At 32.0% G+C, this 27,642-nt stretch overlaps 1 protein-coding gene across 2 annotated transcripts; it reads right to left on the minus strand.

Annotated features, from left to right (window-relative positions):
- Window positions 1–861: 861 nt before the first annotated feature.
- LOC130677593 (uncharacterized) lies at window positions 862–24,040 on the minus strand. 2 transcript variants are annotated; one of them, XM_057484430.1, is made up of 24 exons: window positions 23,765–24,040; window positions 23,417–23,684; window positions 22,421–22,634; window positions 20,166–20,396; window positions 18,852–18,977; window positions 18,593–18,795; window positions 16,638–16,758; window positions 16,465–16,573; window positions 14,379–14,522; window positions 14,031–14,298; window positions 13,737–13,950; window positions 13,440–13,670; window positions 11,814–11,939; window positions 11,544–11,746; window positions 11,363–11,483; window positions 9,915–10,017; window positions 9,577–9,720; window positions 7,306–7,555; window positions 7,036–7,243; window positions 4,809–5,039; window positions 3,500–3,625; window positions 3,228–3,433; window positions 2,201–2,321; window positions 862–1,082 (listed from the first exon to the last, which is right to left on the minus strand). In XM_057484430.1, the coding sequence occupies exons 1-24, from the start codon at window positions 23,958–23,960 to the stop codon at window positions 906–908; spliced, it is 4,341 nt and encodes a 1,446-aa protein (XP_057340413.1). In that variant the 5' UTR covers window positions 23,961–24,040; the 3' UTR covers window positions 862–905. The 2 variants fall into 2 exon arrangements, with proteins under 2 accessions (XP_057340413.1, XP_057340412.1); XM_057484429.1 differs by having other exon boundaries at window positions 7,306–7,576.
- Between the last annotated feature and the right edge of the window lie 3,602 nt (window positions 24,041–27,642).

The following is a 27,642-nucleotide window of genomic DNA, read 5'->3' on the forward strand; positions in this document are numbered from 1 at the left end:
AATAAATTTTTTTTCAATTTCCAATTAAGGCGCTTTTTCTTGTTCACTAATGAAACTAATTTACAAACTCTTCCTTCTTAACTTAAATTTATTAATATTCATAACTTTTTTTAACCGTAACTTTTAAAATATTACAGCTACGAACTCGCGGTATAAGAATTTTTTGTAGGAAATTTAGTTCTCTACAAAAAAGGTCCTTATCCGCGAATTGATAAATTCAAAATTTTAAAAGTTACGAGACTTAAAAGTACGAAAATTTCAATTTCGCGGTTTTTAAAAAAAATGATACGTCTTTGGATATCATATTAATGATTTAGACTCTCGTAAGACTTTTTCTAGTCTTAAATATCTTTTCTCATAAAAAATATTTTTTCATTTTTAAAAACTATTTATTTAAGTCGAGTTTCGGTTCAAAGTTAGAAATCGAAAATTTTTTTTTTAAATTAATGAAAAGTATTACTGACCCATTGTCCTTTACATCCTTCTACTGCACTAGCATAGAGCCCAATTAATAAAAAAATTGATAATAAGAAAATTATTTTCGACATTGTTTGATAATTGTTTTAAAATTAACGTCTTATCTTTTCAAAACTAAGTACTCGAATACAATTTGATTTCTTCACGATTGATAGTGAGTGAATATATACTATTATCTCTTATCTGACCTCTCTAGCTTGTGCACTTTAATATTTTTATCAAAACTGAAATCGCCCTGTCTCTCTTCCTTGACACCGTGAACCGGCATATGTTATTCAATTATAAATCTTAATTGTATCCAACAAATTAAAAATCTGAACAGCGGAAAAAGTAGTCCAGGATTATAATAAATTTCGGTACTGCCTGCGTAGAATTTTTCAATTATCGTGTTTATTTTTTTTTAAATATTAAAAATACATAGTTCTTTTTTAATTTTTTCTGGGATACATAATTGAAATTTGTGGATCAGTTATTTTCTTTTTTTTTACAATACTTTGTTTATTATAATAATTGATTAGACGATCAGCTTCACGCCACCCTGAATCGATTGCTCCATGAACTGTAGAATGGTGTGCAGTTGTAGCTTCACCCGCAAACTGCAGTACCTATAGAAGAAAATCAACAAGAAACTTTCTATTGATACCTCATATATATATGGGGCATTCCACGCCAAATCGACCACTTTTGAACCCGACCCCTTTAATTTGGCTGAAAATTTTTTCTCGTTTTCTACCCCATCAAAAACGTTTCTCATAATTTTTTCAAATTTTTTCACCCAACTGAAAAAAAGTTATAAATTTTTGAAAAAAATGGCTTTTTTTATTTTAAGTGGCTATTACTTTTTCAAAATTGGACTGATTGGGACGTTTTTTTTTTTAAAAATTTTTGTTTTTAAATGTACTTTTTGAAAAAAAAATACAAAAAAATTATTGCAACTTATCTTCATTGTTTTTTTGTAGATTTTTAGAAAAAATCGAAAATTTTTCGATGTTTACCATTTTTGATTTTTGATTTTTTTTTTTTTATAAAAATTTGACATTTTCTGCAGATCCTCAAATTTTTTCAGAGTGATGTTTTTTCGATTTATGTTTTTTTTTTTCAATTGGAATCGGGTTCAAAAGTGGTCGATTTGGCGTGGAATGCCCCATATATACGTCGAATCACCGAGTTTTATACGTGAACCTTTTTGATTTCGCTCATTTTTTTATGTGTTCTAATACATATTGAAAGCTGCTTGTACGCCAAATTTTAGCCTTTTATTCCAAACCTTCACTGAACTATTGATATTTTAAATTTAAAGGCAAAAGATTTTCAATTAATGATAGAATAATGATAAATATCGATATTCATAAAATGTCGGACATTATTTTTTTCGTTTTGACATGTATTTTCAGTAAAAGAATTTTATTTTTAATTATTTGAAGTAGTTATCAATTAGCTATTAACGCTTGAAGATCAAAATCAAAATTATCAAAAAGTTCGATCCCTTTAATTTTTTTTTAATTTCTTACAAAATTTGTTGTTTTTTCATAAAAAAGAGTGAGAAAATATCGTTAACTGAAACAAAAAAAAACGGTTAGGAATAAAAGGCTAAAAATTGTTGTACAAGCAGCTTTCAATATGTATTAGAACACATAAAAAAATGAGCGAAATCAAAAAGGTTCGCGTAAAAATCTTGGGGATTCGACGTGGAATGCCCTATATATATTATTAGGATATATACAGGTTTATTGTCTTGAATGATTGGTTCTGCATAATCTTCAATGTGAGCATCAGCTATATTAGCTTGTACTCCGCGATAACTGTAAGTCCCGAGAAAGTTTTCATTGGTCGCCCAAAGACTCCTAATAGAAAAGAAAAAAAAAATAGTTATGAACTTCCCGAGTCAAAAGTGAAACAGTAGTTTGAGCCTCCAAAGCCTCAGTTCTTTTGATGTTGGACTTGCCGCTGAACGTAATATGTTATTTAAGTCCTCGATGTCCTAAACGAAGCGCATGGAGGACTTAATCACCTTTTTAAAAAGATGTTTTAACCCTCCAAGGCCTACCATACTTTAAATCTGTGAATGAGCTCAATTCTTAAGCATGATATTATTGATATAACAATATCTGCGTTCTAAATACATAAAGATATTTCCAAGTGATCGTGAGCGTCCGAGTGGCAGCGCGGCAGTGGTTCTGCTTCATATTCGTAAGGTCGTGGTTTCGAATCCCGGCGGCAGCAGATTAGTTTTCAGCAGATTTTTTCAAATTCTTCGGTAGTTTCAGTTTTTTAATACATCGTTTATATTTAGTGTTCACATAAAATAATTAATTAATCATATACTAATAAGTCAAAGGCTCTAATTATTCAATTAGAATATCGAATGACTTAGTACTATTCTATTCGAACGTCTACTCGTATAACTTTCGCTATTGTTATTAATATTTCAAATTTTATTATTTTTTAACTCACAACAAAACGTTTATTACTAAGAAATTATTTTTGGAATTTTAACTTTCAAATTTATTTCGATCATGGCGACCATTTCTAATTAGTGACCCCCTTTTCCCTTCTGTTTCTTTGCCAATTGTACGCGATCGGATGAGAGTCTTTCTCGATCTATAAATTTAGGCTCTGGAGGCTTATTTTACCTATTTCAAAAGATGATTTGAACCTCCTTACCCTCGTGTATGACTTGGAGGCTCAAATCACTTTTTTAATTTTGGCTCGGGTTCAATTAAAAATTTTAATTACTACAACAAACGTACCGTTTTATTATAGTAGGTTCTTCTGTAAGATTGTAAGCTTTTCCGAAAAATTTAGTTATAAGTTCTTTCACTTGTTCTTGAAAGAAAACTTCGGGAGTCAGCTCCATATGACGTACATAACGTCCGGTCACCCAAAAAAGAAGAAGCTTTGGTCTATGTTCCACTCGCATTCCTAGTGACACTCCAAGCATCCATTTTTTAGGGGGCTAAGAAGATAAAATAAAATAAACAAAATAAATATTTAAATTATGATAAATTTTTAAAGCTCATACGTCATTTTCAATTTCTTTTCTGTCTTCTTCAGTCCAATAAATAGCCCTCATATAAATTGGGTCGTCTAACCACCAAGGATTTTCGTAGTAAACAATTATTTTAGCCACACGCCCGAATGAGAGATTCTAAAGAAATTTATTGCTATAATTATTAAAAAAATTAGTTCTATCACAATCTGTAATTGCTACACGGAAAGAAAATTATGGGAAGTTTTCCTATGCATTATGGGAATGGTTCCCATAATGGTATGGGAATAGTACCTATACTACTATAGGAATGGTTTCCATATATTATGGGAACCATCCCCATAATAGTATGAGAATAGTTCCCATATCATTATGGGAACCATTCCCATATCATTATGGGAACCATTCCCATATCATTATGGGAACCATTCCCATATCATTATGAGAACCATTCCCATATCATTATGGGAACCATTCCCATATCATTATGGGAACCATTCCCATAATGGTATGGGAATCATTCCCATACTATTATAGGAATGGTTCCCATATTGGTATAGGAACTATTCCTATAATATTATGGGAACTATTCCCATAATGTTATGGGAACCATCCCTATAATATCATAAAATTATTTTTTGCACAATAGTGTAGAAATTTCCCAAAATTTGAATTTTCTTGAATGTTTTGTGCTGACAAAAAATTCTTGTTAAAAATTTTAATGTTTTTTTGCCAAATTCGTTTTTTTTTTTCAATGTTTGAATTTTTGTTTTTATGTTTAATAATATTTTTGTGTATTGTAGAAGTGATTACCACAATTCTTTAAATTAATTTTTTCATGATAATATGGGAACCATTCCTATACTATTATAGGAATGGTTCCTATAATAGTATGGGAACTATTCCCATAATATTATGGGAATGATTCCCATAATGGTATACGAACCATTCCAATTGCATTATGGGAATCATTCTCATAATATTATGGGAATAGTTCCCATACTATTATAGGAACCATTCCCATAATATTATGGGAATGGTTCCTATAATTTATGGGAATGGTTCCTATAAATTATAGGAACCATTCCCATAAATTATAGGAATGATTCCCATAATATTATAGAAAGTATTCCTATAAATTATAGGAACCATTCCTATAGTGTTATGGGTATCATTCCCATAATTATAGGAACTATTCCTATAATTATGGGAAACATTCCTATAATTATAGGAACCGCTCCCATAATTTATGGTCGTAATTCCTATGATGGTATAGGAAAAAATTTCACAAAATTATGGGAACCGCTGCCATAATTTTCTTTCCGTGTAGAAGAATAATTACTTTAATTGCATTTAGTTTTTTCTCAGGTAACGGTGGACTGAAAAACGTATTGTAATTTTTTTGAAGTACGCCTAAAGATGGCGTGAAGATTACGTGATCGGCCAAATGTGTCCGACCATCAGTAGTTGTCACTTTTATAGGAGTTTCATCATAATGTATGTTATATACTTTGGTATTCAATTGAGTCATACTTTTCACTGGAAGTTCTTCTTCTGGATTTGGATATTTTTTCTGTAAAAATAATATTAATAATTTTCTTTAATTTAACCCTTAATGGCCACACCTCCCTTAGGCCTCATAACGGCCACATGGGGTAACTCATAACCCCACGCTGAAAAACCCGGCCAGACAAGATGTGTAAATGTTTTTGAGACTTTTAACTAATTGGGTCATGTTCGTTGACGAGTTCTTCAATATTTCTAATGGTTTAACTTGGTTAATTTATAGATGGCGTTCTAAAAACTGGTCATATAGGTCAAAATTCTGAAAAAATGGCTTTTTTTTTGCAAAAAAATTCACTTCTCCGCCATTTTGCAATATTAACGACTAAAACTTTAGGGTTGTCCGCACAATATATACCACTACCACAAAAAAATAACAGTATCCACCAATTCTTCAAAAAGTATAGTTATTTTGCAAAATTACTGGAAGGAAAAATGAAAAAAATTACAAATCATGAAATTGACTTCTTTTGCGTTTTATTGTCTTAAAAATACATATTTATGAATAATAAATATGTATTTTGGTAGAGCACCATTTAAATATAGTGGAAACCTAAACATGCAAACCTCACAATAAGACAATTTATAGATAAATTGAGAAAAATATAGATAGCCCGAACTGGGAATCGAACCCAGACCAATTCGGTATCGCGCCGAGTGCTCTACCAGTAGATAAAAATAAAATAAATATTGTGACTGAACTGCGGTTACGGCCACACTAGGGTAACTAGTTACCCCAGGCCGATAAAACGAACGCTCACAACGCCACTGTGCATTTCTTTGGCTTTCTATGTAGTGAAGTCACATCTCACACATGTCTGTCACCGGCAGATGGCGTTTATTGTATTTATTTGAAAGGTTTATGACCTCTAATCCCACTTTTTTTAAGGTAATTTGGTAGTCAAACCTCCAACAGTTAACCCTTACTTTAATTATGATAATTTCAAAGATTATATTTTTAAGCCCTTGAAAACAAAAAACCAGAATTTTTTACCACACCGTTTAAAAAATATAATCAATTAAACTTTCGTAAAAATACATGGGCTCTTATGGCTGTCTTTATTCAACTTAACAGGAAGTTAATAATTTGTAAAAAAAGTGGCACAGTTAACCTAGGCGAAAAAACTATTCAGTCTATGATATAATATCTAAAATATCTACCTACCAAATTTCGAAACAATTTACCACATGGTTTTTTTTTAATTAATTTTTTTGTGTGACAGAAAGATTTCTGTCTTTGTTTTGTAACCCATTTTGCGCCCCTCTTATTTATACTAGGGAAAAAATGGCGGCTCTGCTGTACGCGCGAAATTTAAGTTATTGTTTACATTCAAAGTATAAACATATATTTCTATGATGTTCGTTAAATACTGGACTGGTAACAAATACAAACTAAAGAGTTGAATAAATAATAATAATTAATACTTATCATTAATAAGATATCTAAAAATTACGTGAGAGTTTATATTTCCATTATTAAAATTAAACAAAAAATAATTAACGTTTTTTATAAATAAAAAAATTATTAGATGCGAAGATTAGTACATTATTTACATTTATAAATAATTTTTTTTTAAATTGTGTGTGTCTGTTACATTTATCGTATTATTATGAACTCTCAAAAATTTACCGGGATTATAAGGTTATATTTATTACACATACATGTGACACACATTAAACTGTCAAAGAAACTAGTGTAAACAGAAGTACCAACTTTCATCAAATAACAACTATTGGTACTGTCTAGTTGCAGTCAAAATAATTTATATAATTTGAAAAAAAATTATTAGTATTTTTTTCTACATATTAATTATAGCTTATAAAATATAGTTTCTAATTATTGTAAATTATTATGGACTTTATTGAATGATTAAAGTCAAAGAAAAAAAAAAAAATTTCGACATTGTTTTGACTCCGGAATGCGGCTACCAAATTACCTTAAGTCTGGGGTTACTAATCACCCCGTGTGGCCGTTAAGGGTTAAATTTAACATAATAAACATTTACCATAAGTATATCTAAAATTGTCCAATAAGTACGTTCCTTCCAATTGTTAACTTGGTCTCCCTCACATTCTTCGTATTCTCCTGTTGCCGAAACTTCATTCCAACTTTCTGCTGCTTCCATTACCATTTCCATCAAATTCAATAGATGTAATAATGGTTTGTGTTGATCAGTTGTTATTTCCGGATGATTCATAAAGTATGTATTGAATCTAAACAAATTAAGAAAAATAAATTAGTATACAATACATTTAAACAATTATACTATTCTCACTTTCTTTCTGCATATTCACCAAGCGAACCAGTTTTTAACGAATTAATATTATCACCAATCGATTCACTCAAGGTATCAAGTTGCATTTGTAACGGATTTGCTATTTTTTCAGGTATTATTTGTCCCGATGATCCAAAAATTTTTAATCCAAACTTAAACTCAGTATTTTCACTAAATCTTTCAAGGAGTCCTAACGGCCAGGCTAATTCAAATGCAACGTTATCTTTTTCTCCGTGCACCCATTCGGCTCCTATGTCCATTAGATATTCACCTTTAATATATAATTAATTAACAGTAAAGTCCACAATATCTAATACTTTCATGGAGAAAAATAGGCTTAAGAAATTTACAAATTTTTATTATACTGTCGACCAAACTACCCTAGCAGATCCGAATTAAGTAAATTACAGCAATTTACCGTAATTTCGCCGAAAATCTACGGTAATTTACCGTAGATTACCGTGATTTACCGCAATTTACCGTAAATTGCGGCAAATTACCGTACCTTACGGTAATTTACGGTAAATTACCGTAGATTTTCGGCGAAATTGCGGTAAGTTGCAGTAATTTACGGTAAATTGCTGTAATTTACCGTAATTCGGATCTGCTAGGGTAATATCTAACACCGCAAAATAAGATTACTTCGGGAAAAATAGCGTTAATATACTGGAATAAAAATACGGCATTCTATATTGATGAATGTAAATCAAATTATTAATTTTTTACATTTATTAGAAAAAATCAAAGTAGATCGAAAAATTAAAAAATTATTAAATTGTATAGATTCTAATATATACTTTTAATGTGAGAAAATCTAAGTTATCTGAATACTTGTAATGATATCAATGTAGATCTACAATTTGAAAGTTCGGTCAACACTGATGAGAACAGATTTCTTTACGATTTGAATAATATCCAGCACTCCACAATACCAAATCTTAAAGTCACGGTACCGAAATGTCAAGTAAAGACAGTTGTTTACAGTCAAATATCCGATTATCAACAGACATTCCAGTGAAAAGCTTCACATTACAGTAAAATACAGCAAATTTACCGCAATTATATGGTGAAATACCGCAATTTAACGAAACTTCTACGGTAAAGTACTGCACTGCTACCACAACTTTACGGCGAAAATGCGGCATTTTTACCGTAAACTACCGTACTTTCACCGCAACATTGCCGCAAATTTACCGCAGCTTCACCGCAAATTTGCCGTAAATTTGCGGCATTTCGCCGTAAATTACGGCAATTTACCGTAATTTGCCGTAGATTACCGTAATTTACGGTAAATTGCCGTAATTTACCGTAATTCTGCTAGACGTAGTAAATTACGCTAAATCACTGTATTTACCGTAATTCGGATCCGCTAGGGTAGAATCAGGAAGTTGAGTCGTCAAAAAAATATTATGCTACACTAAAATAGTATATTGTGTGACAAGGGATGAAACTAGACGATTTCAGACTACGGTGAGGTTGGCTGCCCGAGCCGCAGGCGAGGGCTGACATTACCCGCAATCTGAAATCGTGTTTTATCCTGAGTCACACACTATATTTTTCATGATTACCTGCATTGGAACTTGAAGATTCAGTGTCAGCAGCCAGTAAGAAACAAGTAAATTTCAAGCCGATTATAAGGAAAACTGTTAGAGAATGAGAAATATGTGATTTACAGTCGCTTATTAAATAGTAAATAAGACAAAAATATTATTTTCACTTATTTTTTATTAATTTAATTTGGTTAATTAAAACTGTCACTTAAAAAATGAAATGAGTAAACTGAAGTGACAAGTAAACAAATGAGAGTAATAAGGCTGCAAATGAACATTGAATATAACTGACACCAGGCAGAAACAATTGTGTTTCTTCCCTTGAGAAGAAACATGCATGTTTCTGCCCGCTGTAAGGAGGTATTTTTGAATAACGAATTCGCTAGCAGTTGTTTTCAGCATCGGCTTGAAATTAGCTTGTTTCGACGGGCTGTAGAGACACTGGAACTTCAAGAATCGATGCTGGTATCATGAAAAATATAGGGTGTGACTCAGGATAAAAAACAATTTCAGGCTGTGGTTGATGTCAACTCTCGCCTACGGCTCGGGCAGCCAACTTCAACCTGGTCTGAAATCGTTTTGTTTGATCCCTTGTCACACAATATACTACTTGACCACTAAACTTCTTGTTTCAAGTTTAGTCGACAGCATAATAAAATTCGTAAATTTCTTAAGCCTATTTTTCTCCGGGTAAGATAAAGTAGCATCAATTCAATTTTACCGATTTCAACCGAATAAACTCTTCCTCCCATTCGGTTTTCAGCTTCAAGTATAGCGATATTATTAAATCCATTTTCAAGGAGCCTAGAAGCTGCTGCAATACCAGATGCACCTGAACCGACAATTATAATCCGTGGAGATGGATCTGCATAAAACGATGAAAAGTTTATGAAACAGAATAAAATTAAAAATCTCATTATGACATAAGTCTATTGGAGTAGTTGATTTACGCATACTTTGATTTCATCGAAACGAAATAATCAAAATTTTTGTTTTTTAACTTGTTCATTTACATATTATTTATAGCTTACAAATTGATTTATAATTATTTTTATTTACTGTAGTAATTAATCAAACGGTCAGCTTCTCGCCATCCTGCCTCAATTGCACCATTGACCATACCGTAATGATCACTCGTGCCTTCACCAGCGAATAGTAGTACCTATAATAAAAATCACCAATCAACCCACTCCATCTGGTAAATACAACCCGAGTCAAAATTAAAACAGTAGTTTAAGCCTCCAAAGCCTCAGTTCTTTTGATGTTGGACTTGCCGCTGAATGTAATATGTTATTTAAGTCCCCGACGACTCAAAAGTAGCGTATGGAGAACTTAATCACCTTTTTAAGAAGATGTTTTAACCCTCCAAGGCCTACCATATTTTTAATCTGTAACTTCGAATGAACTCAATTCTTTAGCATGATAGTATTGTTATAATAATATCTGCGTTCTAAATACATAAAGATATTTCCACTTGATCGTGGGCGTTCGAGTAGTAGAGTGGCAGTGGTTGTGCTCCATATTCGTAAGGTCGTGGTTTCGAATCCCGGCGGCAGCAGATTAGTTTTCAGCATTTTTTTGTAAATTCTTCGGCAGTTTCAGTTTTCAAATACGTCGTTTGTATTTATTGTTCACATAAAATAATTAATTAATCATATACTAATAAGTCAAAGGCTCTAATTATTCAATTCGAATTTCGAATGACTTCCCTAGAGGATCCGAATTACGGTAAATACAGTGATTTACCGTAATTTACGGTGCCTAGCAGAATTACCGTAAATTACGGTAGTCTACGGTAAATTACGGTAATCTACGGCAAATTACGGAAAATTGCCGTAATTTACGGTAATTCTGCTAGGCGCCGTAAAATTACGGTAAATTACGGTAATTTGCCGCAGATTACCGTAATTTAGGTAAATTGCCGCAATTTACGGTAAATTACCGTAAATTACGGTAAATTACCGTAATTTACGGTAATTCTGATAGGCGCCGTAAATTACGGTAAATTACGGTAAATCACTGTATTTACCGTAATTCGGATCCGCTAGGGTTTGAACTATTCTATTCGAACGCCTACTCGTATAACTTTCGCTATTATTATTAATATTTTAAATTTTATAATTTTTTAACTTACAACAAAACGTTTATTACTAAGAAATTATTTTTTGAATTTTTAAATTTCAAATTTTTTTCAATCATGGCGGCCATTTCCAATTAGTGGCCCCCTTTTCCCTTCTGTTTCTTTACCAATTGTACGCAATTCGATGAGAGTCTTTCTCGATCTATAAATTTAGGCTCTGGAGGCTTATATTACCTTTTTGAAAAGATGACTTTAACCTAAACTCGGTAAAGCGGACAAAGTTACCAGGTTTAGGTTCAAATCACCTTTTCAATGCATGGATCTTCATGTTCTAGAAAGATGATTTGAGCCTCCTTACCCTCGTGTAGGATATGGAGGCTCAAATCACTTTATAATTTTGACTCGTGAACGTATGTTAAATACATACAGGCTTATCTTCCAATTGGATTGGTGCAGCGTAATCTTCGATACGAGCACCAGCAATATAATCCTGTACCCCGCGAAAACTATAAGTTCCGAGGAAGTTTTCATTAGTGTTCCAAGTAGTCCTAAAAAGTTGAATTAATTATCGACATATTATTTCAGGATTGTAATAATAGTAAACACACCTTTTTATTACAGTAGGCGCAGTTATGTTGTAAGCCTTGTCAAAAAATCTCCATATGAGATAGTTTACTTGTGTTTTAAATAATTCTTCTGGAGTTAATTCCATTTCACGTACGTAGGGTCCACTCACCCAAATAAGCAGTAACTTCGGTTTATGTTCAACCCTCATCGCTGTAGATACACCAAGCATCCATTTTCTGTGACGCTAAATGTTTATTTTTTTAAATCTCACAAAAACAAGATATCTTTATAAAAAATAATGAAATTCATACATTATTTTCTAGTTCTTTTCTATCTTCTTCAGTCCAATATATAGACCGTAAATAAATTGGATCGTTTAACCACCAAGGATTTTCATAATAGAGAATTATTTTAGCGACACCTCCGAAAGAAAGATTCTAAAACAATTTTATTTTTGAAATTACGTTTATAACACGAGCACACAAAAAAAAAAGTGGTCTGTACTTTTGACCGGACCTATCTATCTTTATGTATTTCGACGCGCAGAATCCGAATCTGAAGTCAGTTTTGCCGTACACCCTCAAAATTTTGACTAAATTGCAAAAAACCATAAAAATCGCCAAAAATTAGCAGTTTTGGTAAGGAAAAATTTACTTAAATTTTAAAAGGCTTATCATTTAATAAACTTCAGATTTGGATTTAGCGGACCAAAATACATAAAAATCGTACTTGGTCTATAGGTCCATAAATTTTTTTCTTACTAGACTGTTAATTATTGGCAATTTTTATAATTTTTTGCAATTTACTTAAAATTTTGAGGGTGTATGGGCAAAACTCACTTCGATTCGGATTCAGCGCGTCGAAATCCATAAAGATACGTAGGTCCGGTCAAAAGTACCCTAGTAGATCTAAAAGACGGTAAATTACCATATTTTACGGTAAGTTACGGTAATTTACCGTAAAATACCATAATTTACTGCAAATTTGCCGCAATTTACGGTCTATTGCCGTAAATTGCGGTAGATTACCGTAATTTACGGTAATTCTGCTGAATACCGTAAATTACGGTATTTTGCCGCACTCTTGACGTAAAAATACCGCAGTATTGCCGTAGATTTTCTGGTGAAATGCCGCAACTTTACCGCAAAATAGGTATTTTACCGTAGTTTTCCTAAATCACGGTAAGCTAAGTCAATCCCTAGCGGATCCGAATTACGGTAAATACAGTGATTTACCGTAATTTACGGTGCCTAGCAGAATTACCGTAAATGACGGCAATTTACCGTAAATGGCGGCAATTTACCGTAAATGACGGCAATTTACCGTAAATTACGATAATCTACGGTAAATTACGGCAATCTACAGTAAATTACGGTAATCTACGGCAAATTACCGTAATTTACCGTAATTTACTGCGCCTAGCAGAATTACCGTAAATTGCGGTAATTTGCCGTAGATTACCGCAACTTACCGCAGATTACCGCAACTTACCGCAGATTACCGTAATTCACGGTAAATTACCGTAATTTACGGTGCCTAGCAAAATTACCGTAAATTACGGTAAATTAAGATAAATCACTGTATTTACCGTAATTCGGATCCGCTAGGGATTACGATAATTCTACCGAATGACGTAAATTACGGTAATTTACGGCAAACTACGGTAATTTACCCAATTTACGGTAAATTGCGGTAATTTACGGCAAACTATGGTAATTTACCTAATTTACAGCAAATTGCGGTAATTTACGGCAAACTATGGTAATTTACCTAATTTACGGTAAATTACGGTAATTTACGGCAACCTGCGGCAATTTACCTAATTTACGGTAAGCTACGGTAATTTACCGTAGTTTGGATCTGCTAGGGTACAGACCATTTTTTTTGTGGGCCAGTGTAATTATTTCAACGCATTATTTCGTTAGAATAATATTTACTTTAATTGCATTAAGTTTTCTCTCAGGGAGTGATGGACTAAATAGATGATTGTAGTTTTTTTTAAGCACGCCTAGAGACGGTGTAAATATTACGTGATCAGCCAAGTGCTCTCTTCCATCAGTTGTTGTAACTTTTATAGGAGTTTCATCATAATGTATGTTATATACTTTGGTATTTAGTTTGGTGATTTTTTTCACTGGAAGTTCGTCTTCAGGATTTGGATATTTTTTCTACACTTTATAAAAATAACATTCTTATAAAAATTCATGTTTTAAATTATAATGACTGTAACAAACCGTAAGTATATCCAAAATCATAGAGTATGTACGTGTCCTCCAATTAATTGCTTGATCACCTTCACAAAACTTATAATTGAATGCACCCTCAGCAGAAACTTCATGCCAACTTTTCCCAGCATCTTGTACCATTTCCATCAAATCTAATAAACGTAATAATGGCTGCTGTTGTTCAGTAGTTATTTCTGGATGTCTTTTGAAATACTCATTTAATCTGAAAAATAAATTTGATTAATGGCAATCTGGTCAGCAATGAATTATCGTAAAATTTAAAAGAATCTAATATATTTTCACTTTATTTCGACGTATTCTCCCAGCGAGCCAGTTTTTAAATGAATACTTTCATCCATAGAACTTGTTAAGGTCTCCAAATATTTAATTAATGACGTTGCCACATTTTCAGGTATTACTTGTCCCGATGATCCAAATATTTTTAGCGTCGAATTCCATTCTTTATTATCATCAGATTTTTGTAAAAGTCCTAATGGCCAAGCTAATTCGAATACAACATTTCCGACCTCGCCCGTGACCCACTGACCTCCTAGGTCAGCTAAATATTCACCTAGAATATAAAGAAAGCTCAACTTTAAGCTCAAAAATAATTGAAATATCTAGAAATTCAGAAAATCTATAAAATTTTACCGATTTGAACCGAATAAACTCTCCCGCCTATCCGGTTTTCTGCTTCAAGAATGGTAATATCATTAAATCCATTCTGAAGAAGTCTTGAAGCGGCTGCGATACCAGATGCGCCGGAACCAACAACTATAATCCGTGGAGATTTTTCTTCCAAAGACAAAACACAGTTTATAAAACAAAATAAAATTAATAATTTCATTGTTGAATGCGGTCATTAGCGAAAGATGATTGTATTGTGATTGCAGTGTGATTTGTCTCTACGACTTATTTCACAATATATGTATGATGTAATTGAAAGCTGATGTTATTTTATCAATGTCATTAGAGTTCATATTATTTATTTCGTGTTTATTTGGTTATCTGTGTAGATTTCATAAATTATTATTTATTTACAAAGAAGACCGAAACGTCACTGATTAGTACCAAAAAAAAAAAAAAAAAAAAAGACATGGATAATAATTATGACTACAAAAATCTACCATAGAAATTTTGCTTAATTTATAGCTAAATTCGTCGTAGCGAAATAAACAAAAAATTTTTTTTTCCTACATAAAATATTATTGTACTATTTTACCGAAAAATAATTTAGATCTGACCAAATATAATTATATCTGATCAGATAAAATTATATCTTGGCAGATCTATTTATATCTGATCGGATTTAATATCCCTAACGGACCCAAATTACGGTGGATTTACCGTGTTCTGTGGTAAATTTACGGTAAAAATACCGTCGTTTACGGTGACCCCACCGTAGTTTACCGCATTTTACTGTAGGTTCACGGTAAAAATACCGTAATTTTACGGTAAATCAGGTCTGCTACCCTAGCGGATCCAAATTACGGTAAATACAGTGATTTACCGTAATTTTCGGTGCCTAGCAGAATTACCATAAATTACGGTAATTCTGCTAGGCGCCGTAATTTACCGTAGATTACCGTAACTTACGGTAAATTACCGTAATTTATGGTAATTCTGCTAGGCACCGTAAATTACGGTAAATTACGGTAAATCACTGTATTTACCGTAATTCGGATCCGCTAGGGTAGGGATTTAGATATGATAAGATCTCATTATATCTGGCCAATCACCGTTTATATCTGGTCAGATCTAATCAGATATAATTAGATCTAGGCTAGATACACTATCAGACATGATTATATCTAGTTAGATCGGCGTATATCTCGTAAGATCTGACCAGATATAACTATATCTGAACTAAATACAACATTTAACATAATCTGATCTTGTTAAATCTGTTCAGATATAATCATATATACGTCTTATTTTTATAGAAAATTGTTTGTATCTGGTCAGATTTGCGTATATCTTGTAAGATCTGATCAGATAACTATATCTGAACTAAATACAGCAATTAACATAATCAGATCTTGTTACATCTGCTCAGACACAACCATGTATGCATTGTATTTTTTTGAAAATTGTTCATATCTGGTTATTTAAACTCACGCGATCGCATACGTGGGTCAGCGCAGTGGATAGCATCAAAGACTTTGAATGGGAAGGATGCAGGTTCGAGCCCAGCAGTCACCGGAATTTTTTCATCAATCATAATTATGTATAATTCCTATAAGGGAACTTCCTAATACATTAGATCAAATTTCGGATCGAATTAAAACTTATCTTATTTTTTTTTTGCAATTCAATATTTTTTTTAATAAGGATCCCCGGGAAAAAAGGTTTAGATCTGACTACATATTATTATATCTGATCAGATCTGTCCAGATCTCGTCAGATAGAGACAATTTAAAGATCTGGCCAGATCTGATTTGTCCGAGCGTATGTAAATATTCTATAACTTTTGAACAGATGAACTGATTAAGATCGAGGTAGGATTCGAAGCGACTTTCTAATTCCTACAATCGCTAAAAATAAAGCTTACAGTACAATATGATCGGGTAATTTGACAATAATGTTTTCAGAGTCAAGGAACTATAAATCAGCGAGAAGTTTCAGGGCTAGCTCGCAGGTCATCCGTTTTCCCAATTTTTCATACACAGAAATAATCATACAAATTTTTTTTTATTTACTCAACAACAGATCACTTATAAATTTAAAAATTATTTACTTTTGCTGTGATACATAATTATACGATCAGCTTCTCGCCATCCTGTTTCGATTGCGCCATGGATCATTCCATAATGAACACTTGTACCTTCACCAGCAAATAGCAGTACCTAAAAAAGAAATCGTCGATAAACTCATTTCAAGTGCTAAATACGATGAATAGTAAATACATACAGGTTTATCATTTTGCATGATTGGTTCTTCGTAATCTTCAATCTGAGCATTAGCAACATCGGCTTGTACCCCACGATAACTCCAAGTCCCAAGGAAGTTTTCATTAGTATTCCAAGTAGTTCTGAAAAAAAGTTAATTATGGGAAACTGAAGCACAATCGACACTCACCCAAAGATTTTTGAAAAAAAAAAATAATAATAATTAATCACTCTACAATCGATAATGCGGCGTCTTCACGGCATTTGCCACGAAAATAATACAGGCTCGATGCCATCCTATTTCGGGAATACGACTTCCTAAGTATTGTTTGAATCGCTTTAATTAGTATAGAAAATATCATAATTTGAGAAAATAAACTTTCAAAGTAAATAAAATTTTTAAAAGATTTTCAATGAATGATATTTGGATGGGGAGGCCGATGGGCACTGAGAGAAAGTTTATTTTTTTAGTATAGCAAAATTATGATGAATTTGCCTGACAGATCAAGAGAGCTTGTGCCCGATGCTGATAACCCAGATAGCAAAATGACATCTTGATTTCTGAATGAGTTCCTACCCGAGCCAAAATTAAAACAGTCGTTTGAGCCTCCAAAGCCTCTGTTCTTTTGATGTTGGACTTGCCGCTGAATGTAATCTGTTATTTAAGTCCTCGATGCCCTAAAAGTAGCGTATGGAGAACTTAATCACCTTTTTGAAAAGATGTTTTAACCCTCCATGGCCTACCATACTTTTAATATGTAACTTCGAATGAGCTCAATTCTTTAGCATGATATTATTGTTATAATAATATCTGCGTTCTAAATACATAAAGATATTTCCAACTAATCGTGAGCGTCCGAGTAGCAGTGCGGCAGTGGTTGTGCTTCATGTTCGCAAGGTCGTGGTTTCGAATCCCGGCGGCAGCAGATTAGTTTTGAGCAGTTTTTTTCAAATTCTTTGGCAGTTTCAGTTTTCCAATACATCGTTTGTATTTATTGTTCACATAAAATAATTAATTAATCATATACTAATAAGTCAAAGGCTCTAATTATTCAATTCGAATTTCGAATGACTTAGTACTATTCTATTCGAACGCCTACTCGTATAACTTTAGCTATTATTATTAACTTTTAAATTTTATTGTTTTTTAACTTACAACAAAACATTTATTACTAAGAAATTATTTTTGGAATTTTTAAATTTCAAATTTTTTTCGATCATGGCGGCCATTTCTAATTAGTGGCCCCCTTTTCCCTTCTGGTTTTTGCCAATTGTACGTGATCCGATGAGAGTCTTTCTCGATCTATAAATTTATGCTCTGGAGGCTTATTTTACTTTTTTAAAAAGATGATTTGAACCTAATCTTGCTAAAAGCAGACAAAGTTACCACATTTAGGTTCAAATCACCTTTTTAATGCATGGATCTTCATATTCTAAAAAGATGATTTGAACCTCCTTACCCCCGTGTAGGACTTGGAGGCTCAAATTACCTTTTCAATTTTGGCTCGGGTATTTATGATTTGGACGTCTCATCAACATCTCAAAGAAGCCTTCAAGAAGTTCTCAAGATGTCGAATGAGCTACCTATCGAACTCACTAAGACGTCTTTAAAAAGATTTATTTTTTCTGACTTCGCAAATAAGACTTCAGTATGAATTTACCATGACGTCTTGAAGGAGCTCCTAATTTTGATTTATAAAGAAGTTTGAAAAAGAATACATTCAGACGTCACAAAACGGACGTCTTATTTATGGAGTCTTCAAGAACTCTTAATTAGGAATTCTTAAAAATGATAGCTTTAAGAAGTCATTATAAGACTTCTTGAGGACGTCGTCAAAAGGACGTCGTAAAGCAGCCGTTCCGACTTGAATGCTGTCTGGGAAGCCACAAAAAATATTTAGTGGCTTATTTGGGCCGTCATGATCCGGTCATTCTTATTAGTTTATAATAGAAGTTCCATAATTATATCAAGCGTACCTCACAATTAAAGTAGGCTCAGTAAGACTGTAGGTTTTTTCGAAAAATCTTCTGATGAGATGTTTTACTTGTTCTTGAAATATGGTTTCCGGAAGAGCTTCCATTTCATGAACGTAAGATCCAGTTACCCAAAAAATAACTAACTTTGGTTTGTGTTCCACTCGATTTACTGTAGACACTCCAAGCATCCATCTTTTCTGAGGCTATAGAAAAAATTTCATGAGTAATTTAAAAAATTTTTAATTTGCAACGATCATACATCATTTTCAATTTCTTTTCTATCTTCTTCAGTCCAGTAAATACCTCTTGCAAGAATTGGTTCATTTAACCACCAAGGATTAGTATAGTAAACAATTATTTTAGCCACATGCCCCATAGAAAGATTCTGGAAATGATTATAGTTATAGATACCCGATAAAAAAAGATTTTATACAATTGTATAGAATTATATATCAATTATATATGGACTATATATAATTATATATAGACTATAAATAATTAGATAGAAAAAATGGCCCGATCCAATTGTATACAATTTGTATAGAAATTGTATACAATTCTACACAAATTGTATAGAGGAGGGTGGGGCAGAGCACCCCCCCTGAAATTTTGACCAAAAAAAAATTTTTTTTTTTTCGACTAATTACTATAAATCCGATATGTTTGCGCATTTTTACCCCTACGCATGACATTTGGGGCAAAATGGACAAGCCCAAAATTTTGAAAAAGTGATTTTTTCATATTTTTATCGTCAAATTAAAAAAAAATTATTATAATTCCACATTTCTAGCCCTACGCATAACACCTGGGGCAAAATGGACCAGCCGAAACTTCCGAAAAAATTATTTTTTCATATTTTTCAGCCGTTTCTTTATGTAAGAGGCAAATTTGGTCACTAAAAATTTATAAAAATTAAATTTTTTTATTAGTTGATAAATTTTTGAAATAAAGTAAAATTATAGAATTGATTTTTTTTTTTTATTAAATAACAATTAGTAATTAAGGTAATCGAGAGTGAACGATTTTTTACGCTTTAAAAAATTTTTTTCGAGTAATATAAAACCAAAAATAGTTGTCAAGAGTAAGAAATACATTCTTAATGATGAAAACAATTTAAAAAAAAAAAAACGAAAAAAAAAAATTTTTTTATCACTTTTTGAAGGGGGGCCGCTCTGCCCCACAAAAAAAAAAAAAATTTTTCAGAATTTTGGCAAAATGTCCATAAATTTGTTCGAAATAGGACAAAAGTAAAGTGATCTTATGGTTGAAAGCCACAAAAAATAATAATTGGCTTAGGGGGGCCGCTCTGCCCCACCCTCCCCTACAATTCTATATAATTATATAAAATTCTATACATTGCAATTATATAGAATTGTATATAATTATATAGAATTGTATATAATTATATAGGCTTGTATACAATTTGTATAGAATTGTATACAATTTCTATATAGTTGTATACAATTGGATCGGGCCATTTTTTGTATATAATTTTATACAATTGTATAAAATCTTTTTTCATCGGGTATATAAAAAATAATTAAACCACTGTATTTATAAAAATAATAATTACCCTAATTGCATTAAGTTTTTTGGTAGGCAGCGATGGACTGAATAATCGGTTATAATTTTTTTGAAGTACGCCCAATGACGGGGTAAATATAACGTGATCAGCCAAATGTTCTCTTCCATCAGTGGTTGTCACTTTTATAGGAGTTTCATCGTAATGTATATTAAATACTTTGGTATTTAGTTTGGTGATATTTTTCACCGGAAGCTCATCTTCGGGATTCGGATATTTTTTCTATAACAAATATAATATTCTCGCATAAATTCATTAGCTTATGTTTTAGATTATTATTTATGCTACTAAGAAAATGAGAAAAATTTTTTCCAAGTTCTGTTTCTATTATAAAACTAATGTCACTGATTTACTTTGGTACCGTTAGAAAAATATTGACTTCCCGAGTCAAAATTAAAAAAGTAGTTCGAGCCTCCAAAGCCTCAGTTCTTTTGATGTTGGACTTGCTGCTGAATGTAATATGTTATTTAAGTCCTCGATACCCTAAAAGTAGAGTATGGACCCGGGTCACAATATCTAGCCTCAATCTAGCCTCATCGAACCCAAGTTAGTCTCAATCCAGCCTCACTGAGTAAAAAAAACATTTTGAACCTCAAATAATGCTCACAGAGCCTCAATGAGCCTCAAATGATGCTCAAAGATCCTCAATAAGCCTCGATAAACCTCAAATGAACCTACTCTCGACTATGTAATTTAAATTCGATTAGTATTATTTGAGGCTCATTAAGGCTCATTGAGGCTCTGTGAGCATTATTTGAGGCTCAAAATGCTTTTTTTACTCAGTGAGGCTGGATTGAGGCTTACTTGGGTTCAATAAGGCTAGATTGAGGCTCAATATTGTGACCCGGGGAGGAATAAATCACTTTTTTAAAATGGTATTTTAACCCTCCAAAACCTACCATACTTTTAATCTGTAACTTCGAATGAGCTCAATTCTTTAGCATGATATTATTGTTATAACAATATCTGCGTTCTGAATACATAAAGATATTTCCAAGTGATCGTGAGCGTCCGAGTGGCAGCGTGGCAGTGGTTGTGCTTCATATTCGTGAGGTCGTGGTTTCGAATCCCGGTGGCAGCAGATTAGTTTTCAGCAGATTTTTTCAAATTCTGTGGCAGTTTCAGTTTTCCAATACATCGTTTGTATTTATTGTTCACATAAAATAATTAATTAATCATATACTAATAAGTCAAAGGCTCTAATTATTTAATTTGAATATCGAATGACTTAGTACTACTTTATTCGAACGCCTACTCGTATAACTTTCGCTATTATTATTAATATTTTTAATTTTATTATTTCTTAACTTACAACCAAACGTTTATTACTAAGAAATTATTTTTGGAATTTTTAAATTTCAAATTTTTTTCAATCATAGCGGCCATTTCCAATTAGTGGCCCCTTTTTCCCTTCTGTTTCTTTACCAATTGTCCGCGATCCGATGAGAGTCTTACTCGATCTAAAAATTTAGGCTCTGGAGGCTCATTTTACTTTTTTAAAAAGATGATTTGAACCTAAACTTGGTAAAAGTGGACAAACTTACCACGTTTAGGTTCAAATCACCTTTTCAATGCATGGATCTTCATATTCTAGAAATATGATTTGAACCTCCTTACCCTCGTGTAGGATTTGGAGGCTCAAATCACCTTCCCGATGAAAAAAGATATTATACAATTGTATAGAATTATATATCAATTATATATGGACTATATATAATTATATATAGACTATATATAATTAGATAGAAAAAATGGCCCGATCCAATTGTATACAATTCTATACAAATTGTATACAATTCTATATAATTATATACAATTCTATATATTGCAATTATATAGAAATGTATATAATTATATAGACTTGTATAGAAATTGTATACAATTCTATATAATTGTATACAATTCTATATAATTATATACAATTCTATATATTGCAATTATATAGAAATGTGTATAATTATATAGAATTTTATATAATTTGTATAAAATTGTATATAATTATATACACTTGTATACAATTTGTGTAGAATCGTATACAATTTCTATACAGTTATATACAATTGGATCGGGCCATTTTTTGTATATAATTTTACATACAATTGTATAAAATCTTTTTTCATCGGGTTTTTAATTTTGACGGGTTAAATTCATGCCTTTCTATAACTTCAGACATTTTCATTCGATACTAAGTTTAATACCTTATTTTATGAGTAATACTAATTATGGAATACGAAATAACAACAAACCATAAGTATATCTAAAATAGTAGAATAGGTACGTCTTCTCCAATTGATTGCTTGGTCTCCTTCACAAGAAGCATACTCCTTTGTACCTTTTGCTGAGACATCATGCCAACTTGCAGCAGCATGATCTGACATTTGACACATATCCAAAAAGTGAAGCAGTGGTTTCCGTTTATCAGCAGTTATTTCCGGATGATTTTCGAAATATTCATTCAGTCTAACAGGAAGAAGAAATTCATTATTTGGAAACAAACAATCGATGAATTAGGGGAGGGTGGGGCAGAGCGGCTTCCCTGAAATTTCGACCAAAAGAAAAATTTTTTTTTTTTTTGACTAATTACTATAAATCCGATATGTTTGCGCATTTTTACCCCTACGCATGACATTTGGGGCAAAATGGACAAGCCCATGATTTTGAAAAAGTGATTTTTTCATATTTTTATCGTCAAATTAAAAAAAAATTATTATAATTCCACATTTCTAGCTCTACGCATAACACCTGGGGCAAAATGGACCAGCCGAAACTTCCGAAAAAATTATTTTTTCATATTTTTCAGCCGTTTCTTTATGTAAGAGGCAAATTTGGTCACTAAAAATTTATAAAAATTAAATTTTTTTTTTTAGTTGATAAATTGTTGAAATAAAGTAAAATTATAGAATTGATTTTTTTTTTTATTAAATAACAATTAGTAATTAAGGTAATCGAGAGTGAATGATTTATTACACTTTAAAAAATTTTTTTCGAGTAATATAAAACCAAAAATAGTTGTCAAGAGAAAGAAATACATTCTTAATGATGAAAACAATTTAAAAAAAAAAAAACGAAAAAAAAAATTTTTTTTATCACTTTTTGAAGGGGGGCCGCTCTGCCCCACAAAAAAAAAAAAAAAATTTTTCAGAATTTTGGCAAAATGTCCATAAATTTGTTCGAAATCGGCTTAGGGGGGCCGCTCTGCCCCACCCTCCCCTACATCGAATAATAAAAAAAAAAAAATTTACTTCATTTCTGCATATTCTCCGAACGAGCCAGATTTCAAATTATTGATATCATCATGTATGCCTGCAATATTAAAGAGATATTCTGCTAATGGGGTTGCTACACTTTCAGGTATTACTTCTCCTGATGATCCAAATATTTTTAACGTTGAATTCCATTCTTTATTATCAGTAGATTTTTGTAAAAGTCCTAATGGCCAAGCTAATTCAAATGCAACATTTCCGACCTCGCCCACGACCCACTGACCTCCTAAGTCAGCTAAATATTCACCTAGAATATAAAGTAAGCTCAACATTAAGCTCAAAAATAATTAAAATATTTAGAAATTCAGAAAATCTATAAAATTTTACCGATTTGAACCGAATAAACTCTTCCGCCTATCCGGTTTTCTGCTTCAAGAATGGTAATATTATTAAATCCATTCTGCAGAAGTTTTGAAGCAGCTGCAATACCTGCTGCGCCTGAACCAACAATTATGATCCGTGGAGATTTTTCTTCCAAAGACAAAACACAGTTTATAAAGCAAAATAAAATTAATAATTTCATTGTTAAATGCGGTCATTAGCGAAAGATGATTGTATTGTGAACGCAGTGTGTTTTGTCTCTACGACTTATTTCACAATATATGTATGATGTACTTGAAAGCTGATGTTATTCTATCGATGTCATCACAGTTCATATTTTTTTTCGTGCTTATTAGGTCATCGTACAGATAACATAAATTAATATTTATTTATAGTTAAGTCTGCAATAGAATGGGCTTTTCTTCTAATACTTGCCCTCGCGGTTTTGGAAATACCGAAATAATACCGGAATTATACGGTATAAATACGACATAAATATGGTATTATTCAAGTTATTTTGGCCAGTTTTTTTGCCGCATTACTACCAAAAATTTACGAAAAAAATTCAGAATATTTACGGTAATAAAACAGAAAAAATACGGTATTTTAACAGCATTAAAACCGTAATTATACAGCATATTTTCGGCATTTTTGCAGCATTAAACCGTTCTACCCGGAATAAAAATTATATATAATTATATAAAATTTTATTTAATTATATATAATTATATATAACATTATAAAGTTATATGTACAATAACTGTCATGAAAAAAAAAAAAAAAAAACAACCCGCCAACTCGTGGGCTCGATCCTGAGTCCTAATGATTTAAAGCCTGATCTGTTAACCATTATGCCAAATCGCTTATTCGAAAGTTGGTACTAATTGTATTCATATCTATACAAACAAACTTAAGAAAATTGAAAACTTCAATTTTCCCGGATTCTCATTTTCACTTACATTCTTTTGTTTCAATAAGAAATGTGTAAACTAATAGAATAAAATATAAAATTTTACACTTTGCACATTTTCGATGATTTTAACCGCAGAAGCAAATATAAAATAAAACCAAATTTTTTACAATTTTTCATTATATCAGGATAAATCTGGCAAAATCGCAGTATATCTACGGTATAATTACCAAAAAAATACGATTTTATTATTATAAAATTATCGCATTATTGCGGTGTTTATATAGCATTTTTTCGGTAAAAGTTCGGCATTTTTATAGTTTTTTTACGGTATTTTTTTGGTAAAAGTTCGGCATTTTTATAGTAATTTTACTATAATAATCTGGTAACTCTACAGTATAAGTACAGCAAAAAAACTGGCCAATATAACCATATTATTACCAAATTATTACTGTAAATTTACGGCATTTTTACGGCATTCGCAAAACCGCGAGGATGGCTATGATGAAGTCCATGAATTTGCACTCACGCGCACACGGAGTAATTACTTAATTGTAAAAAAATGGTGGGAAGAAAGATCATTCTTGTACGAACTCAAGTATACAAAGAAGACCGAAAGATCACTGATTAGTAACAAAAAAAACAAAAAAGACTTGTGTTACATTCTGGCTTTTCTATTTATTGGACAGAATAATTCTTAATTACCAGGTTGACGTCGTTAGGGTATTGATAGATCCCAGGTGCGTCAGGTCGTCGATTATTTTATAAATTATCGATTTTATTTAATTCTCGCGATTTTAAATATTTTCGTTACGATCCGGTGTCGATATCTGCCTGTATTCTCCATAAAATTATGTAATATTTAAAAGGATGCGAATTTTCTAAGGATCCTGGACACCCGGGAAAAAATGATCAGACCTGATCAGACATGAACAGGCATGAGTCTTCGGGCCTGATCAGACATGAAAAATGACCATGCCTGACCAGGCCTGATCAGGCATGTTCAGGTCTGATCAGGTATGTTCATGTCTGTTCATGCCCATCCGGGTAAAGAAATTATATATAAAAAATGGCCCTATATAATTATATATAATTATATATAACTATATTCAATTATACATGTATATAATTATTGCTATAAAAATAAAAAAAATAAAAAATTCGGGCGTGTGCAGGATTTGAACCGTGAACCTTGCGCTCGAAAGTGTAACTCGCTACCCACTGACCTAAGAGATTTAATTGAAAAGTAATTTTCGTATGAACTTCAGGTAATAAAAATCTTATACGTGATAGATTCTTGGTCAACAAAATTTTAGATCTATGAGCAGACATGAACAGCCATGAACAGACATGAACATACATGACCAGGCATGAACAGGCATGGACAGGTATGATCAGGCCTGAGCGTATTTAACGCTTCAGACATGAACAGGCATGAACAGACATGACCAGGCATGGACAGGTATGATCAGGCATGACTGTATTTAACGCTTCAGACATGAACAGACATGACCAGGCATGACTGTATTTAACGCTTCAGACATGAACAGACATGACCAGGCATGGACAGGTATGATCAGGCATGAGCGTATTTAACGCTTCAGACATGAATAGACATGAACAGCCATGAACAGACATGACCAGGCATGAACAGGCATGACCAGGCATGAACAGGTATGATCAGGCCTGATCATGTCTAATTTCAGGCCTAATCATACATGAACAGGCATGGTCAGGTCTGATCATTTTTTCCCGGGCAGCCGGTAGCAGCGCTCGCCCAGGTAGGAATTGCCAAGGCTGACGATTGGCCAAGCCTCGGACCATTCGTCACTTGTGAAGCCTTGAAAACTGAGCATTGGCCCAAGAATATATCGCATTGAAGCCTCGAAACAGCACTTGCCCAATCTTCGTCGTATTACTAAGTGTTCACGTGTGTGCGCTTTTGTGAATTACATGTGTGCGGATATTTATTTTTATTCGTATATTTTTCATATAACCTGCAAATACATTATATTAAAAGGTAAAAAATATTACTGCAAATATTTTATATTTTTTTATGCAGTATTTATTTAACACAATGTCGTAAATCGCAGAGTTTTCTTGTTTTGTGGTTTGAGCCGCGTCTTTGGCGAAGGAGGGAGCAGAATAGTAATGATGGTGCTCAGCCTTGTTGCTTATTCACTTTCTGTCTGAATGAAGTTTCAATTTCTTACGTGATTTTATGAAATTCTATTAAATATAAAATAAGGGCCATTGTAATTTAATTAATACCCGATGAAAAAAGATTTTGTCTAATCACATATGATCATGCATAATTGTCTACATATGATCAGATCCGCAAACGCTTTCATAAAAATAGTACGTCTACTATACACAGAAAAAAAAATTAACTTGGTTCAAGTAAATTATTTTCTTCAAAATATTATTCTTGTTTCGAAACATCTAAACTTCTCAATTCAAAAAAATTTCAGTCTTGAATAAATAAATTATTACTCTTCAATGGAGAGTAAAAAGTTTTCTTTCAAAAATTTTAATCTTAAAAGAAGCATTTTTTGCTTTCAAACGAGATATATATTTATTTCTCCCAAGAATTTTTTTCTCTTGGTTTGAGGCCGATAATATTGACTCAGGATGATACCGACTTAGTTTGAGTATGACGCATTTTTTGAATCAGGATGTTATTTTATTCGATTCAGAAATATACAAATATATTTTTAAAAATTATTAATCAGATTATTACTACAATGGTTACTTATACTAATTTTTGATTTGGAAGTTTAATGCATATTTTTATTTGAAAAAAAATTTATTTGTACTAAAAATTTAAATAATATTTTTGTTTAATGGCCACATTTTCAATAATAGAAAATTTGAGGTTACCCAGTAAATAAGCATTGACAATTAAATACATTTACTGTGAAAATCTTTAAAGTTTGAACACAGTAATTATTTACTACTTTAAGTATTATGATAC

This window comes from Microplitis mediator, chromosome 11, assembly GCF_029852145.1.
Source record: "Microplitis mediator isolate UGA2020A chromosome 11, iyMicMedi2.1, whole genome shotgun sequence".
Classification (NCBI taxonomy): domain Eukaryota; kingdom Metazoa; phylum Arthropoda; class Insecta; order Hymenoptera; family Braconidae; genus Microplitis; species Microplitis mediator.